General features: G+C 37.1%; 1 protein-coding gene across 3 annotated transcripts in view; it reads left to right on the forward strand.

The window, feature by feature from the left end:
* LOC129758569 (extracellular serine/threonine protein CG31145) overlaps positions 1-14,505 on the forward strand; it is a 211,988-nt gene extending 197,483 nt beyond the window's left edge. For all 3 annotated transcript variants that reach the window (XM_055756099.1, XM_055756098.1, XM_055756100.1), the window contains one exon: positions 1,285-14,505. In XM_055756099.1, coding sequence (XP_055612074.1) covers positions 3,240-4,820 — 1,581 coding nt within the window. In that variant the 5' untranslated portion in view covers positions 1,285-3,239 and the 3' untranslated portion in view covers positions 4,821-14,505. The remainder of the gene's footprint in view (positions 1-1,284) is intronic.
* The last annotated feature ends 3,958 nt before the right edge of the window (positions 14,506-18,463 follow it).

An 18,463-nucleotide genomic window follows, 5' to 3' on the forward strand; every position in this document is an offset into this window, starting at 1 on the left:
TTTTTGATTTCTGACAAGATATACTGCCCAGTTCAACAATAGCCATAAAAATATATTGTTAACGTGGCTTTACTTTATATTCTCAACATACTCGCTCATATCTTAGATTAAACGTTTAAGTCGGTCATCATCCTTGTCAGAACATAAATCACTTTCGATTTGAAATGGATGTAGGTAAATGAATAGAAAAGATTTTATTTTCAGAATCCTATAATTTTGTTAGAATAGACATTTTAAGACAATGTTTCAAAGCAAAATGAAATGTTTTAAAACTTTTGAGGAACTTTCAAATTACCATCTGTGGTCTGCAAAGTAAATATTATCCGGGTATTATTCCATCATGTTTCCACTAAGATTAGTTTCGGAAATTAGGCTTGCTACCTTTTGGTTTAACAATGTCACAGGTAATAGCTCCGTGCCCTTATCGATTCAACGCTTAGGGTGTGAAAAACTTAAACAACCGTTTAGCAATCAAATATCTGAGGCTTTTGCACTCACTTACTCCAACGTTTCAAATTTTCTAATTAACCAGAAACAAGAAGCTTTTTGATGAAGTACGAGCCGTTGAAAATAACGTATTTATTGCTATCTTAGCATCACATAGATGTAGTTTTTTCATTAAGTTAAATTTACAATAGTGCCGGTTACATTATATATTTTTCTTAAGTGAATCTTAAGTTAAACAGTTTGGAATTCACCAAAAATAAGCCTCTTATTTAATATGGATTATCAAGCACTTTAATTCATATTAAATCAATAATGCCTTTGTAAGGCGCACATAATTTGTTGACTTGCAAACAACGTCTTACTAAACGTTTGTTGGTAAACACGATCACCTTCTCAAAAAAACAAAACCTACAGATATAATCACACGTATCTCAGGTAGGCGAAATTCGCATTCATATATTCACAATCCTCGGAAGCTCCTAACGCCACAGACTGTTAAAAAACGAAAGCGAATAGAAAAAGGGGTCATTTTGCTTTTAATTTGCTGGTGTTCATTCAGCGCAAAATTCTGAATGATGGAGCCTCATCATTGTCAAAAAAACAGGCTTTAGTAAGCGCAACCTACCGACCCATAAAAACGAAATTCCACAAATTATTAGAAGCTTGGCGCAGCAGCATAAACCAGGCCGTCCCGGTCGTGTAACCATGAAAAGCAAAACATTTCCGTACCACTCCACTCCACTGAATTTGCTGCTCTGTGCACGCCCGTTTACCGAAAGCACTTGTACTACTACCAATTTTAACGCCTTACTTTCTTCTTTACCTTCTTTCTTCCAGATTACGATTGCGCCTGTCAGCAGCCTCTACTAGAGTTTGTCCTCGCCCTCGAAAAAAGACTGTAGAAGAACTTGGGCAGGGGAAACGACCATGAACTGCTCATCGATGCCGGCAGCTAGCGGAAACTATCTACGAAAACCATTACAAACAGAACCGTGGAGATCACCTGTTGCTCGCTGGGGTAAACGATAAGGCCCATCCCTCTGGAATAGAAAACATTACATTAAAATACCAAAATAACAAACACGCACCTGCTAGGAGGAGACCCAGTAAAGATAAAAGAAGTACCGGAGTCCCACTGTGGGTTGCAACCCGCTGTCGTAAAAAGACGGCCTCCAAGAGACACCACAGGTAGCCCCAAAAAAAGTGGTGATCACCGACAAAACAGCACCGAGAATTAAAAACATCCAAAAATAATAAGAAAGGTAGTACAATTACCCGGCACAGACGGTTTTTTGGGGAAACCGAAAAAAGTGCTCTCGCAGACCTGCCTCTGCTTCAGTATCGATTCGGAGGCCACGCGGGACAGACCTACGCCGACCGGTTCTTTCACACGAAAAAACAAAAACGAGACACAATACGAACGACCGCCGCAGCGCATCGTTGAGCATCATCATCATTGGCGTCATCAGAGCACAGCATCACAATCATCGTCATCATCGGTGTAACCTCGTTTCAAGTTTGCACATCATCGGTGTTGCTTCTTCGCTTCGAGGCGCGTGATGAGCCAGAAGAAGCCCTCCTCCTCCTAAGTGTGGTGATCGGAGCAGATTATGTAAATGTGATCAACGACCGGTATTGTTTCACGAGCGCTCGTTTTGCCACCGAGCCCGTCCTCGTCGTAGACCATTGTCTACCTAAAGCAGTTGCTCGCTAGTCCAGAAGAAACGGTGCCCAGAATGTTGTTTTGCTTGGGCTAAAGTGCGCGAAAGTGTAGAACCTTACCAGGTAACATCGCGTTGCTCTGTGCACTAGGTTACAGTGAAGGCCGACTAAGTGTTTTTTTCGTTCGTTCGTTCTGTTTGTTTGTACTGGGTGATCTGGAACGAACCAGAGAGAGAGTACCGGGAGCGCTCGCCGCGTGTTATCGGGAGAGTGAGAGCGCAAAATCCGGGCGGCTCGCAACAACAAGGAAAGCTTAATCTTATCACGAAATTACGCCGCACTAGTTGAGCGCGAGAACCGAACGATTTCGCAAGTGCCTCAACGTGTAGTGCGGAATCATCTGTGGGGACGACGACGAAACTTTGCGCAAATCACATTGCGCCGGGAGTTGGGTTGAGTTTGGGGTGAAATAGTTTATTATTATTATTGGTGCGATCGGTTGGTTTCCGAGAAGAAGAACCGCGAGGCCACGTGACGAGACGACTGCTGGCTGAACGACGACGGCGATGGTGCGGCAGATAGGCCTGAGTTGGATGAACGGCGAATGTCATGTTTTTGTTTAGATCAGCTGAATCGCGCACAACTTGTTGCTGTCGGGGGAAACAGTGAAGGATTTTCGCTTCGTTGGTGAAGTCTATCAAGCTGTTTTTTGAACCGAGCGGTTTGTTGTGTGGTCGAGTTTTTTTTACTTCTTATTGCCATCATTTACCCCGAAGAAAAGCAAGTAACGCGCAACATTAAAAATGCTGACATCGGTGAAAAAACATCACAGCACAATGAATGCAATATGTTATGGTTAGTGTTAAAGGACGCCCTTTGGCACCTAGTAGTGTAGCGGGAGGTTAGTGCTCCGACTGTTAATTTTGAATGAAACAGCAAACTTTCCTTCTATCTTGCTGGAAAAGGATTACGTGTCCAACAGAGTAAGTGAGTTGCTTGGCCAACAGTTGCCAAGAAGTGCGAAGATTCCAAGAAAGATTAATCTGATCATGAATCAATTTGAATCCATCATTCAGTGATTAGAGTTCAAAGTGAGTGGATCGGATGCATGTGTGACCCTGACCACGAAGATGTACTGGATACGGTCAAAGAAGCTCAAGGAGCGGCTGGCGCTCGGGTTTGGCGCCTCGCTGGTCCTTTTTACGTTACTGCTGGTGATCGATCTGCAGATGGATCTTGGGGTCTCGCGAGGTGAATTTATGCCCTCACACGGTAGGATACGATACGTTCACGAAGAAGATAAAAGTGGTGTATACAATGAATTTCATCGGAAGTTCCTAGCTAAAAGCAATGCTTCTGGATCGAAAGAATATCTCACAACAAATCCTCACACCAATCGCGGTCGAACGGAAACGTCTGGACCGGGATTTCCTAGCAAACAAATTACAACGACTCCTCCACATGATCGATTTAAGGATCTGACAGCCATTGTGGTTGCTCCGAAGAATAGACGAGATCCACAGTTTTTCGAACGGGTTGTCATCAAAGAGGACATCACCGACGAACCCAATCCATCGCTAGCAGATATGCTCGAACTGGGCATAAGCAAAAATGCAACCAATCTGGAAAGGTTTCAACTTTCCATCACGAAAAATGAGCTCTACTCTAAGAAAGATAGACTCGTCGATATGTTGATTCAAGACATGGTTCAGCTACCAATCAAACATGTAGTCCAAAAAGAAGGGGGAACCCAGATTAAACTCATTATCGAATATCCACACGATATTCATGCACTCTTCAAACCGATGCGGTTCCCCAGAGAGCAACAAACTCTTCCAAACCACTTCTATTTTACCGATTACGAACGACACACGGCGGAAATTGCCGCATTTCATCTCGATCGGCTAATGGGTTTCCGTCGCGCCATGCCGGTTACCGGCCGAATCCTCAACATTACCACCGAAATCGAAAGGGTATGCGACGACAACCTGTTGAAGACGTTCTTCATATCGCCAGCACGCAACAAGTGCTTTCATGGCAAGTGTTCCTACTATTGTGATACCTCCCATGCTATCTGTGGAAATCCAGATACCTTGGAAGGCTCATTCGCAGCATTCCTCCCCACGCAACAGGACACGCAGCGAAAAGTTTGGCGTCATCCCTGGCGACGATCGTATCACAAGCGAAGGAAGGCCCAATGGGAAACCGATCCCGACTACTGCTCCATGGTTCGCGACATTCCCCCCTACGACGAAGGCCGACGCCTTCTGGACCTCATGGATATGTCCGTGTTCGATTTCCTCACCGGAAACATGGACCGGCATCACTACGAAACATTCAAAATTTTCGGCAACGAAACCTTCCCTATCCATCTGGATCACGGCCGAGGCTTCGGTCGACCGTTCCACGATGAACTCTCGATCCTGGCCCCACTCCTTCAGTGCTGCCTGATTCGAACGACCACCCTCGAAACGCTACTCCTGTTCCACAACGGCCCGAAACCGCTCTCGGAGCTGATGCGCGAATCGATGGCCGCCGATCCAATCGCACCGGTTCTCTGGGAGCCGCACATGGCCGCCCTGGATCGACGGGTCGCCATAATCCTGCAAGCGGTGCGAGAATGCATCAAGAAAACCTCCGAGGAGGAAGAATTCGACGGCGGTCACAACCATCTGGACGGCCACCACGACGGCAACGACAATTTCTCTTAGCGTTCCCGCGAACAGCTGATTGGGTTGCCGCGACATCAACACCGGCTACAAATCAATCAACAACCGAACCGTGCCGGTGCGAATAATCCGTTTGGCCAATTCAAAAGTCTGTACATAGTTCAATGAGCAGAAGAGTGTTAGCGAGATCTTTTCTGCTGCTGTTTTCGGTTTCGCTAGTTTTCTTTTGAAGTCGATGTACCGGCGAAAGTGAGAGCGTCTGACTGACTGACTGGCTGTGCGTGCCTGTTCGAGTGCAAGTGTGTGTGTATAGGTACTAGAAGTAGTGTGATCGCGATCAAATTCGCGGAACCGGAGCCAATTTCCGCTACCCAGCGCGACTGTACTCAGAGTATAACACAACGTATGTAGGTACATATATGACTGTAGGCATTGTGGCATTATAATCGGGTGGTTTAGATTATTAAAGCTCATATTACCATGAGAAAGGAGCCGTACCGTACTCAGAAAGGATAGTTACTAGTGAGTGGTACATTATCATGAAATGATAACGCACGACCGACGGGAGCCGAGGGAGAACCTTTGTGTTTGAGTGTATGTACACTAGGTAAATGAAAAAAAGTAACGTTTGCGCGCTCCAATTATGTTACGCGGTTGAATGGTTGTAAAGTGTTGATGTTTATGAATTCTATTCCGCTGCAGCGGTAGCGGTGCCAAAATCGGATCGATTGAAATAAAGATTAGACGCGGTGTTTGAATGGCAAATGCCTAGTAAGATACTGAGAATAGTGAAAAAAGGTTGTTCGAACGTTGGGTTTTTTTTAAAGAAAATCTGAACTTTAAAGTTAGAATTTGTTTTGTTGCGAAATAATATATCAAATATTGACAGGAAATTAGTTTTCAAAAAAGTTTCATGATTTTTTTAAATTCACACAAATACATTTGACAATAAAAATGAAACATAGTTTAATTCCATTTTACATGAATTTTGAAACATACTTATTCCATCAGACAGGATAGATAATCTATTTGATATTATGGAAAAGATTTGATTTGATTTTTCCCAAAGGTGGATAATCAAAAAAAAAACGTCTGCTTGGGAATACGAGGAAAGGAACTAAACGATAAACATCTCTTACGTTGTAGCTTTGCTTCAAAATTGTGTTAAAACTCAAAAGTTTTTACCGTTTTGGATTGATTATACAAAGGCTTCACTATTAACAAGTGTATTCGAAAAAAATGCAACACTTTATTTTGTGAATAATCTTTGAATGCATTAATGGAAATTGATGAAATTTTCAACGAAGCTATCTGGTAGTGTTATGTTCACTTGTGAAATTTTTTGATTTGTTCGTGCAAGTGGTTTTTGAGATAGCTTCCAATTAAGAAATTTTTCGACTTTAACTTTTGGCAACAAGAGCGCCATCTATAATGCCTACTATGACACATTCTTTTTTCCATCCATGGCTATTTTTGATAACGTTTTTTGTTTCCTGAAGCTTGACCTTCAAAGTAACTCTATTTTTTTATTTGGTCGAAGTTAGAACGAATTTAGAAGATTATGCTCCTTCGGCACAAAAACAACCTTTTTGACTTTTTATCACTCCATTACAGTTTTTGCGTAATGGCATGATTCTAGATCCAACAAATACAGATAATAAACTTTTTGGGACCTTTTGAAGAGCTTTGCAGGGAAAACAGTCGCATTTGGAGGCACTTTTCCTTGTATATTAATCCATCAATCGTTATGAAACACTGAGTGATTTGCAGTTTTCACGGATCGTTAGCCTCCTCAAGTACTGGACACTAAATTTTTCTCCGGAAAATACAAGCTTGATTTGTCAACGAAAATTTTCTTGCTGGAAACCTGCCAGGTGACCGCTAAATAGTTCGTTTTGCTGTCCATTACGAATTTTTTCAAAATATCTTCCAGTCCAAATATTTTGCGCACGATTTGACCACCGAATTTTGTTTATTTTACTGTTAGGCAGCTTTTCTGCCTTGAAGAAATGAAGTCAGGCCTGTATTAGTTAACTAGATGAACTAGTCAAAAATATAAATCTTTTTATCACTTCCTCTATTAATATTTTTAGATGGAGCTTGAAAAAACCTCTGGAATTATTTAACTTCATGGAATCATCATCTCCACCTTTAATCAAATTTAAGCTCACTATTGGTTCTTCTAAATAGGACTTCTTGAACGATTGTCTATGTAAAATTTGGACGAAAAGTTGATTTCCAGCTGTTTTCGTGTCTTCCACTGGGACTTTCGTGGATTTTTCTCGATCCTGTCCAAGCAACACTCATAAAAGCAAAATATTGAATTTGTCAAATGGAAGATATTTAATTCCCGCATATGATTTACGATGTATTCATTATTTTATATTTTTATCTTTTAATATTTTTTGAAATATGAAAAGCACAAGTTTTAAAGCAGGACTGAAAAAGCGTTTATGGCTTTGAAGCCTGTTATTAGGAGGCATTTAGCCTTCAAAAATTGTTTTCAGAATTGCTATAACCCTGTAGTACTGCCCTCAAGGACGCCATCTCAAATGCCTGCCTCCAAAGTATACTTTAAGATCATTCGATAGCCCACAGTTACAATTTCCTACATTAAATTTCTTGCAAATCAACCCAAGTTCATCTATGTTTGTCATGCAAGAATTTTAAAATATATGTCTTGAAAGAATATTATAAAATTTATGAGAAATTAAAGGTTCAATATGGGTAGCACAGTTTAGATTAAAATGTTGGTCAGACTCATACAGATGAGTTTATTTTAAAGCTTTATTCGCGTCAATCAATAACAGCTATTTTCTAAATTCCTTTCAATAAAACTAATAAAAAATTTCCACTGACCAGCTTTAAGAAAGTTAAAGTTGATTCTGCATAATTTTCTTAATTTGAACTAATTCAAAATTTTTGAAAAAAATTTCTAACTCAAATGATCGTCAATTCATTCACATCAATGAAGTTTGAAGCATAAAAATTGAATCTCTTTCCACATAAATGGCTTCATTTTCTTTTAAGTGTAATGCAATTGCTTTAATTTTTCTTTGAAAATCACGCCCAAATAAAATAATCAATCGTTTGGAATAAAGAGAATGAAAATTTGCGACAAGATTGTGTGCTTTCGTAAAAATTTAATTCATTGAATCAGTCACAAGAATGATAAGTAGAACCTTAACGTGATTCCTAGATAGACCGAACAGACAGATTGTTTGTCGGTCTGATTTGAAAAGTAGGATAATATGAGTTTATCCGGTTACTTAAAGATTTGTTATAGAACGTATTGTAAATTTTAATAAAATTTTGGAAACGTGGTGAACTGGCAACAAAACACATACTTCAAACAATCTAGTACTTCCCTTTTCTCTGTCAAAAGTCTTTAGGGAGTCGAAAGTCCGAACTTCCGAAGTAAAATTTAGTGCTGGTGCGCAAATATAATTATAACCTAGCAAAATAATTGATAGAATTGGAGGAATGTCAACTCATACAATTCATGCACTTTCAGAATTTGGATTATGGATTATCGCCTCCGGAAGGAAAATTCCAAAATAAAAATTTTGGAATCTTTCAAATTCCATAAATAATTAATTTTATTTTTAAAGATTTACTCTGAAAACAAGCTTTGTATTCCAAAAGTTTTATTTGGAAAAATTGCCACTTCTAGTACTTCCCTTGGATTGGACAATCTAGTTATTCTAGTACTTCCCTTGGATTGGACAATCTAGTGATTCCCTTTTCTTTGCCAGAAGTCTATCGGGAGTCGGAAGCCCGGACTTCCGAAGTAAAATTTAGTGCTGGTGGCAGATATAATTATAGCCTAGCAAAATAATTGATGGAATTGGAGGAATGTCAACTCGTACAATTCATGCACGTTCAGAATTTGGATTATGGATTATCGTCCTCGGAACCAAAATTCCAAAATAAAAATTTTGGAATCTTTCAAATTTCATAAATAATTAATATTCTTTTCAAAGATTTACACTGAAAACAAGCTTTGTATTCCAAAGGTCTTATTTGAAAAAAAATGACACTTCTAGTACTTCCCTTGGATTGGACAATCTAGTACTCCTCTTTTCTTTGTCGGAAGTCTTTCGAGAGTCGGAAGTCCGGACTTCCGAAGTAAAATTTAGTGTTGGCGCGTAAATATAATTATAGCCTAGCAAAATAATTGATGGAATTGGAGGAATGTCAACTCGTACATTTCATGCACTTTCAGAACTTGGATTATGGATTATCGCCTCCGGAAGGAAAATTCCAAAATAAAAATTTTGAAATATTTCAAATTCCATAAATAATAAGGCTGGAACAAATATCAATTTCTCCTTTTGTCACCCCCCTCCGAAATTTCCAAAATCCCGAAGGGGGGAATAAATAAAGTTCGAAGTATTTTAAGTAAATTTCAAATAAAAATTCAAATATTCGAAAGATTACAAGACCAAAAATCAAATCTTGGAAGATGAAAGTTAATTCACATTTTGTATTCTTGATTTTATTGAATTTTTCGATAAAAAAAAATACTTGATTTATAGGTTTTATGCTAGTTGGTTGCATACAAGCTTTCGTGTAATTTATTCTAATTTATATGTTTTTCGTATTATTTTTTATTGTCCTCCCCCTCGCGATGTTCCAACTCCGAGTGACAAAAGAAGAATTAGAAATTTGTTCCGCACTAATAAACTTTCTTTAAAAAAATTTATACTGAAAACGAGCTTTGTATTCCAAAGGTTTTATTTGGAAAAATTCTCATTTAAAAAAGATTTTTCCAATGTCAATCGGAAGATACCCAGCAAACATGAAATCGTATCATAAATGATGATTTAAGCCGCTTACAATGCGAATTGCAATTCCAACTGCATAGTGAAAAAATCGTATAAAATGTTATGTGAAGTCAGTTTAAATCGGATATGACAAAAAGTCAGCCATGTTTGTAAATTTCGAAATGATTTGGCTCCCGCGCGAGCTAAAAGTGAGATAATCATCGGCATTTTCTCTCTGCAACCAGCAGTGCAATCAGATGGCTAAAAATCAGATAGGAATTGAGTTATATTGACCAATGAGAGATCTGGAAAATGTTGCCAAAATCTTGCGCTCTCTCGCATTATTCCCGTAGGTAACGAATAAGTTGACGGATAACGGCCAATTGGTGTAGTTTTCGTCGGTTTAGAAAGTAATGAAATAAATGTATGTATACCGCCTCCGCTTTGGTAGGTAAATGCTGTTTTTTTCAACTTTCATACGATCATTTTTTAATGTCTATGGGACGTATATCAAAACTGGATAAGCTGGATTCTCAATACTAAAAAAATATGAATGTTTTTTTAATTCTTATATATTTTTTTTTGTAGAACATCTCAATCTTTTATAATTCGTTAACAAGATTTTCACAGTTGTTTCTTGAAAGCATTGTAAAACATATGTTATGTTCAAAAAATCCTGATAAAAAAGTGCACTCTTGTAAAAGCTTTTATAAATGGATTCAGGCATTCATTTTTTGACAAACAAAAGTTAGCCCAGCTTAGTAGGCAGACCTTTCTATTTGAGGCAAAACAAAGAAAAACACAATAAATGAATGCTTGAAGTGTTCCAAAAACGGCTATGAGTTTTCAAAAGCTTTCCAATTCCAAATGTTTTGAACAGGGATTGGAATTTTTCGCACTTAAGGGTCTCCAGCATTTCCAACGCCATACAACAATATTTGTGTTTCAAGATTATTGGAAGTGATTTGCATGTTTTTCAAATATAATTTCAATTACAAAACAAATATGAGTACACATTCGTTTCCAGTTTAACACAAATTAAAACCATATATGTTTGAACGATGACTGAAAGAAACATAATTATTTTTAAATCAACCATACCTTCAATCGACCGATTTCGGCACCTGCAAGCGGAAACTTAAATCAATATATCTATCATTTGAAGCAATGTGATCGATTTTTATATGTCACCTCCCGTAAAAATGAATAGAATTGATGATAAATAAAAACTACATAAATAGAGAGGCCAAAGTTGTATATGAGCAAATTCAGCACTAGATGTAATACAGAGCAAGACAGCGAGCAAAAGTTAGAGAAAGAGAGAGAATAGTGTTTTGATCCCTCAGTGGAAACAAAAAACCCATATATACGTTTTAAACGCGATAGATGATATTAGATGTTCTTGTTTTTCTACCTGTTAAGTTTTACCCTCTTAGAATGACCTTTATTTTCCAAACCCCGAATATTCCTGGTCTTAGTGTATGTGTACAAGTCTTCCTCTAGAAGAGATGAAAACATGTTAGGAAATCATGAAAACCCCTAAAATATATAATACGAATGATGATGAGTGTAACTATGTGAGTTTCCCAATTGTATGGAAATTTAAGCAAAAACAAAAGTCGTAGATCAATCAAACATCAAACCATGTTTCTGTACTCAAAGGAGATATATAAATATTCCAATATACATACGAGAAAAAAAAAACAAAACAAAAATAAAGCAACCATACTCGCAAAAAATAAGAAAAAACGATATTCCAAAATACAGAAGTCAAATATCAGCCAGCTAGTTGTATAAGTGGGGGAGAATGAAACATTAAAACTGAAACGCTAATAAACAGTAAAGCAATCACGCTGCATCTCAAATTTCCAGTTAGGACTCAAAACTTTGAGCTATCGAATTACTTAGGCTTTGATTTTATAAAAAAAAACCAAATTTTGATTCTTTTTTTTTTCATATTCCAGTAAAATAATATAAATTTTTTATTGTAAACGCCCATTCAAAACATGCCATATTGAAAAAAAACGAGACGAAAATCTTCGTTTGTACATTTTCCAATTATTTTTCATTCATTGCAAGTATGTTTAAAACATTTAATTAAGTGATCTGATTTTTTGTGCAGACCACCGTAAAAAATTCGAGGCCTCAGTTTAATGAAAACCACCATTAGTCACTTGCAATTTGATAAGTTTAACCTTATTCTTTTGTATTTAATGTAAAGAGACTGAGGTTGAATGAAAACTGTTAGAAATTAATAGTTTAATCTCTGCATAAAATTTAGTTTATTTGCCACAATTGGGCATTCTGATTGAAACTTTTAATCTGCTAACTTCAATCAAGTTAGCTTTTTAATTTATAAACAGAAGATATTCGATTTTCCATTGAAATTCCCAGAACTTACGCCTACTACTTGTTACTTTGTTTCAGTTTCACAGCTAATTCCAACTGAAATTTTGATTCTTTTCATCATCAGTTGTGAAAGTTATGTCATGTTTAGTGTATGCAGGAAAAACTCGTACATATTTAACCCTTTAGTGCATGGACTTTTTAGAATGAGAATAGTTATTGATTCAGTGAAATAATAACATTCTAATTCGAATACCACGACTGAAAAGGTTTTAAGTCGTAGTTTTGAGTACTGAGAGTAATGGCTCATTAAAGCTGAAAAATAGTTTTGGAAATTCATAATTCATTTCAAAACGATCTGGCAAATTTCTTTCAAATCTGTTACTTAGGCTCAGGAAGTTGTTTGTGATTGATTGAGATTAAAAAAATTTTAAGAATTTGCAAATCTAAAGAAATATCAACAATTTTCTCAATATTAACCTTAAAAAAAAAGGTTTTTGCAATTTTTCTGTATAATATTTTTGATATCCCACACATGCATTAAAAATCGTAATAAAAATACCATGAACTAATTTCTTTTAATCTTTAAACATTTTTCGTCAATACATCACTTAAAAATATTCAAGAATTTGCGAGATATTTGGATTTTGATAAGTGCTATTTTACAACTACACTATGCATTGAAGAGTTAATAGTCAAAGCCTTAGATGCTGTAAATATGTTATACACTTCTCGAGGCTTGATTTATCTAACTCGACGTAAATTTCAGAACAGATGCTAAAGCTAAACCGCATTTTGGGAGGAATTTTCGGTGAAATTGAAAACTTGACGTGTATCGTTCACGTAAGGTTGTCAGATTGCCCGATCTTATCCGGGTTTGCCCGATCTTATCCGGGTTTGCCCGGATATTTGATACAAAATTTGGGAACAGTCCGGCCTGGCCCTGTTGTCCGGATTTCATTGAAAAAGCTAGGGTTCCTCCCGGATGTTTTCACTTTATTTGGCAGATCCAACAAAAAATCAAATTGTCATGTAAAAATCTATCATTAATGCCTTCAAAACGAATTTTTTTGAACAGGTTTAGCTGAACTAATCATGGAAGCCTTGTATACGATTTGAAATCTGTCTATGCATTTTTATGTTAAATTATTTTTTTTTGCCTTGCTTGATCTTTGTTGAGTAATATTTGAGTTTTGACAAAATTTACCCAGATTATTGGTCTGCAATTTAAAAACGAAATGCCCGGGTTTTGTCAGGTTTTTATATAAATTGCCTTAGCTTGTCATGTCCAAATACCTACGTGCTGAGAAAATTCTGGCCACCTTAAGTTAATAGATTTGATATCAGCGTTAAAACTAAATGGAGCAAATTGCTCAATACCTATGGCTTGTTTCATAGTAAATTGTGAATTTTCTGTAAGCCTTTTTCAAGCTCTATTATCTTATAAAAACGAAAACGTATTTGATTACTATTCATTTAAAAAAAACTTAAAAAATGGAATACGATTCCGCTACCAATTGAAACCCCACAACGCGAATTCTCGTGTGGCCATGCAACAGTCACCGAATTTCGCATACGTAAGTGATTGATCAAACCAGCCAAAGTGTAAGAGAAATGGAAACTTGAAACACTGGAGAGCAAAAACAGATTGCAAAAAACTGAATAAAATCACAAGCCAATGTAACTGACCGGTAGTAGCTCAAAAAAAAAAAAACAAAATAAAAAAACTTTCGCTGCAAAGCTCATATTTATGCGCAATTGGGACAGAGAGAAGGAGAGGAAGCCCGTAAACTCAAAAGCCAAAAATTATACATTGATGAAAATTAAACACTGCAGATAAAATTCACAAACTCACGTGCATCTATAAAAGAGAACAACCGACGAAGGAATCCGATAACGGATGATAGGGAAATTAAAAACTCAAAGCTGGAACAGGAACAACACTAGACCGGCGACAGACATCATTGTGAAATAAAGCAACAAAGGGAAAAAATGTATCTATTGTTAAAACGTTGTATCAATGGGGATGAATAATAATATAAATCCAAAAAAAAAAAAGAATCCTCACATGCCAATAACTGTAATATTCGGACAAAGGAAATGCATCAAATAGCTACCGACTGACTGGTAATTGTAGTGTGAACGAATTACACATAAAAGGCTCCCCTTTTGATATTGATTTTATTTCCCTTCTGTGTCCGATTTTCGCTTGCACGAGGAAAGGTTTCACTATTTTGAATTTATAAAAAAACACCTACCGTAACGATTCCCAACAATGATACAAAGGATACCTGAACTGAGTTGTTAAACGTAATTTTAAAGTAACATACTCGTTAAAGCTCGTTGAATTTTTTGAACTCCCATTTAATTTTAACTTGAGTTGATATTTGATTTCTTCTAAGTTATTTATCACAACATTAATTCCCCCACACATGAAAGGCTGTTTTTTTTTGTTCTGATAAACTACCTGCAACTATTTATAATTTATTCGAATGCAACGATGGTAAAATATCGTGTAGGTTGTACTGAATGTACAAGATGTGGATAACAGGATAGCAACGCTATTAATGCGCAGTAATATGCAAAATAAAAACAACAACTGATTGGAAACATTACATTGTATTCTTTTAGTTCTAAGACCGATGTTTGAAGAAGCCATTCATTTAAATATTTAAATTAATTCCGAAAAAAAACTTTCCAACCTGTCTTGCTGTGAAACGAACCAGGAAGAATGATGCCATTAAAATCCTAACCAGTAAAAAGGGGTATTCAAAAAATCAAATTCCCAACTACGGGATGAATTATCCAATCGGATGAAAATCCCCGAGAAAAAAAAAATCACAAAGCTGCCGACAACATAAGTGTATTCGAAAAAAAATGCAACACACTCATTTGTGTTTAACTTTTTACTTGAAGTATGAAAATTGAATAAATTCTACCTAACAGGGCCGTAGGAAGAACCGACACAAGGGGGAGAAGGGAGGGGGGGGGGGGGGGTTTGGTGACTTATTTTTTTCTATGTTAGGGCCCTATTACGTAAAATAAGTCGAGTAACTCGACTCGACTCCAGTCACTGTTGAGTTGAGCGAAATGTCGTATTACGGAAGTCGAGTGAAACCGATCGAATTTGCTGTAATTTCAAAATGGCTCACTCAAATAAATTGACACGTTACTCGTTTTAGACCAAACCCACCGGGCGTTGCTCTTTCGGTCGATATTTTAGATGTTTTGATCGGTTGCGTTTTTATCTACTTACTGATTTTCGCACCCATTGTTGCGATCTAGGTTGGCATTTGTGTTTGTTTATTTTCTGATAGTGACGACCGGCTGCGTTGCTACCGGGTTGCTACAAAAACGCATCCTGTCAACCTACTGCTCGAATGCTGTTTCTCGAATCAAGTTAGCGACTGTTGGTGCGATGATGGGTTGATAGATATGTTGCTGAATGTACTCGATTCGAGGTTTAGCAACCATTGGTGGGCTTGGTCTTATGTAATAGGGTCCATAATTTTGCTCAAACAATAAAATGCACGAATAAACAAAAGTAAAATGATTTTTTCTCAATACAAGTTGATTTTTTTTAGTTTGAAAGTTGTTCGTATTGAAAAGAAACATTTGAAAATACATCCTTAAGTATTTGAAATCATAAGCTCTAATTTGAAATCATAATCCCAAATAACCAAAAGTTCCATAAAACATTCTTTTAAAAGCTTTAAAGCTTAAACCTTGCTCAAGGGCTGTATAGCATTCTATTCAGCTAGAAGTTTAAGATCATATCCACACTTTCAAGTTGCATATCCAAAGCTGAGTTGAAGGCTATTCAGCCTTTGCATGAACTTCAAAAAAGAACAGAAAAAGGACGAAAAACTGTTCTTCAAGAACGCTTCAAGACCTCCACACCTTCATGTTTCTTAAAGCAGACTTCAGCCGCCAACTTACTCCAAACAGCGAAGTCCATAGGGTTCAGGTCTGGCGAACTCGCCGGCCACTCGGAGCTCGAAATGAACCCTGGAAAATGTTGTGCAATCCAAAGTTGGGTTTTCTTCACTTTGTGAGCCGGCGCCGAGTCCTGTTGGAAAACCCAATCTCTGGAACCAAAATGTCGATGTGCCCACGGTTCGACGACATTCTGTAGAACTAGTTCCCGATATGTATTTTGGTTGATCTTCACTGCTTCAGGGACAAAAATCAGCGGAGTTCCGCCATCACCGGTGATTCCGGCCCAAACCATCACCAATGCTGGTTTCTGTCACCGGGTGGTCGTCAGCAAGTCGGCATGGCTTCGTGATCTGTCTGGCAATCAAACTCTGTCGTTCTGCTTATTCACGAACTGCTGTACGGTTAAGAGTTTCTAATCGGTAAACGCGATATTCTTCAACCTTCCTTCCGCGGCCCTCTTCAGCAGCGCCTTTGTTCTTTTCACCCGTTCTTGTTTCTGCTTCACCGTAAGGTCTTGAACCTTTCGAATCTTGTAGGGCTTGGTCTGAAGTTCATCTATCAGGACCCGACGGAGACCTCGATCCGATTTGTTGAGATCCTCTGCCAATTAGGTGGCACTACGACGAGGATTTCTCTTAAGGCGCTTCATGACGATCTTCACCATGGCAGGTGTCACCAAAGTAGGTCGACGTCCCCCATCATACCGTTTTTTGGAACTTCCGGTCTCCAGGTATGTTTCAACTGTACGGTAAATATACAAAACTTCTGCACACACTTATATCGGACAGCTCACGAACTATGTCCTTCTGCCGTTTGTTAGCTAGGAACAAGGCAACCACAGCGCTACGTTTCTGTTCGAGATCCATTTTCCGGATAACACCTGATTACAAAAGTAACACTTACATCCAATAATAGCTAAGACTTAATGTAAACAAAACGACGAGGGGTCATTCAATAATGTTTCGTGTACGACGAAATATTTACTGTTGAAGTAATGTAGCAGTTCAATTGCCGGACCCGGTATTATGAAATCTTGTAACAACCAATCAAATCTGTTGATTTTACCCTTTTTTTTAAATGAATTCCATACTTATTCTAAATACTGCTTTTTGCATGGGGATTTGAACCTGAGCCCTTCTGGTGAAAGCAAAGCACGTTACCTTTGTACCACGGGCGATTCTTAAGGTTTCGATGTTCAGAACAGCACTTTAAACAATTTAAGAACTACCCCATCCCAAAGTAGGCTTTTAACAAAAAGATATACAAACAATCACGGAATTAGATTCTGCAAGATTTGGAATTGAATTAACGTGAGTACCTATAAAGTTTGATTTTATTTATTTTTTTTTTTGAAATCCTGTTTGCATCACATTTTTTCTTCTACTTGTTTCAACAGTTTAGAAAGAAAACTTCTATAACTATCAAACCCAGAAGAGTTACAGGAGGACTAATAAGAAGAAAACGGAAAATAGAGTGTGGGTTAAATGCGATCTAAAAAAAGGAAGCAATAACCAGAAAATCGTAAGTTTTCATGAATATTTTTCTTTCTTCTAAGTGTCCATTATGTTTGATTATTTTCAGGATACTTGCGAAGTTTTGGATGCAAATAAACTTATAACACCGTTCAACTTATCGGAATGGTTAGTTAAGTGTCAGTTGTCCTAGGCAGAATACCTATGCTTACAACTCATGAGATAATCCTGTGCTTGGTCGCTATCCTGCCTGATTCGATCTTATTGTTGGAGTAATTTGCAAGATGAGTGTATCAATAAAATGATTAACACGATGCTAAAGCTGCAGGAGAAAATGATCTCTAGGAATTCGTTCAAAGCTTAAAACGCCGTTTGATTTGAGATTTGAAATAATAAATTGATATCCTTCTGAATTTTTTAATGAAACGGTTTCTCTAAATAAAATGTTATTCGGTTTTTCGATTACATTTTAAAATTAAATTATTCCTATGAGAGATTAGCAATAATAATTTCGCGATAGAAAAATAAAGGATTTTCAGATATTCACTCATGAGTAAAATTTTAACGTTTACGTTGCAGTTCTTTAGAAGTTCCTGAATGGAACCAAAAAGATCGTAAGAATTTCGCAACGAAGCACGATAGTCCAAATTGAATCCTAGTTTTTTTAGAGCATTGGAACGCACACAAATGTTCTATGCTACTTGTTTAGACTTTTTATGTCCGTTCAGAAGTCCAATTCAAGCGCTTATTTTCATGTCTCTCAAGGACCATGTATACAGCCAAATGAAAACTTTTTATGCATAAGATTATGTTTCTATGCGACTTTTGGTTACTCGGGATATAAATAATCCTTCAGTTCATCGATGGTTGAAGTATATCTTTGAATTTGCAAAAAATCTGATTAACTTTGCTTTTTTTTTATTGCCAAATGGAAATTTTTTTTTAAGAAATATTGTTTAATGCTGAAATCATAAAAGTTAAATCTTTAAAATAAAAGTTATCGATTAAAATTTGAGTTTTAAATATTCTTGCAAACTTGATCCAAATTTAAGATTAAAACGTAAATCTGACTTTTAAATAAACTGCAATATTAAAAATGCCTAACAGTACACACAAAAAATAAAACTCTGCAATTTTTCTACAAGAATATCACATATTTTAA

The sequence above is a fragment of the Uranotaenia lowii genome, chromosome 3 (assembly GCF_029784155.1).
Source record: "Uranotaenia lowii strain MFRU-FL chromosome 3, ASM2978415v1, whole genome shotgun sequence".
Classification (NCBI taxonomy): Eukaryota; Metazoa; Arthropoda; class Insecta; order Diptera; family Culicidae; genus Uranotaenia; species Uranotaenia lowii.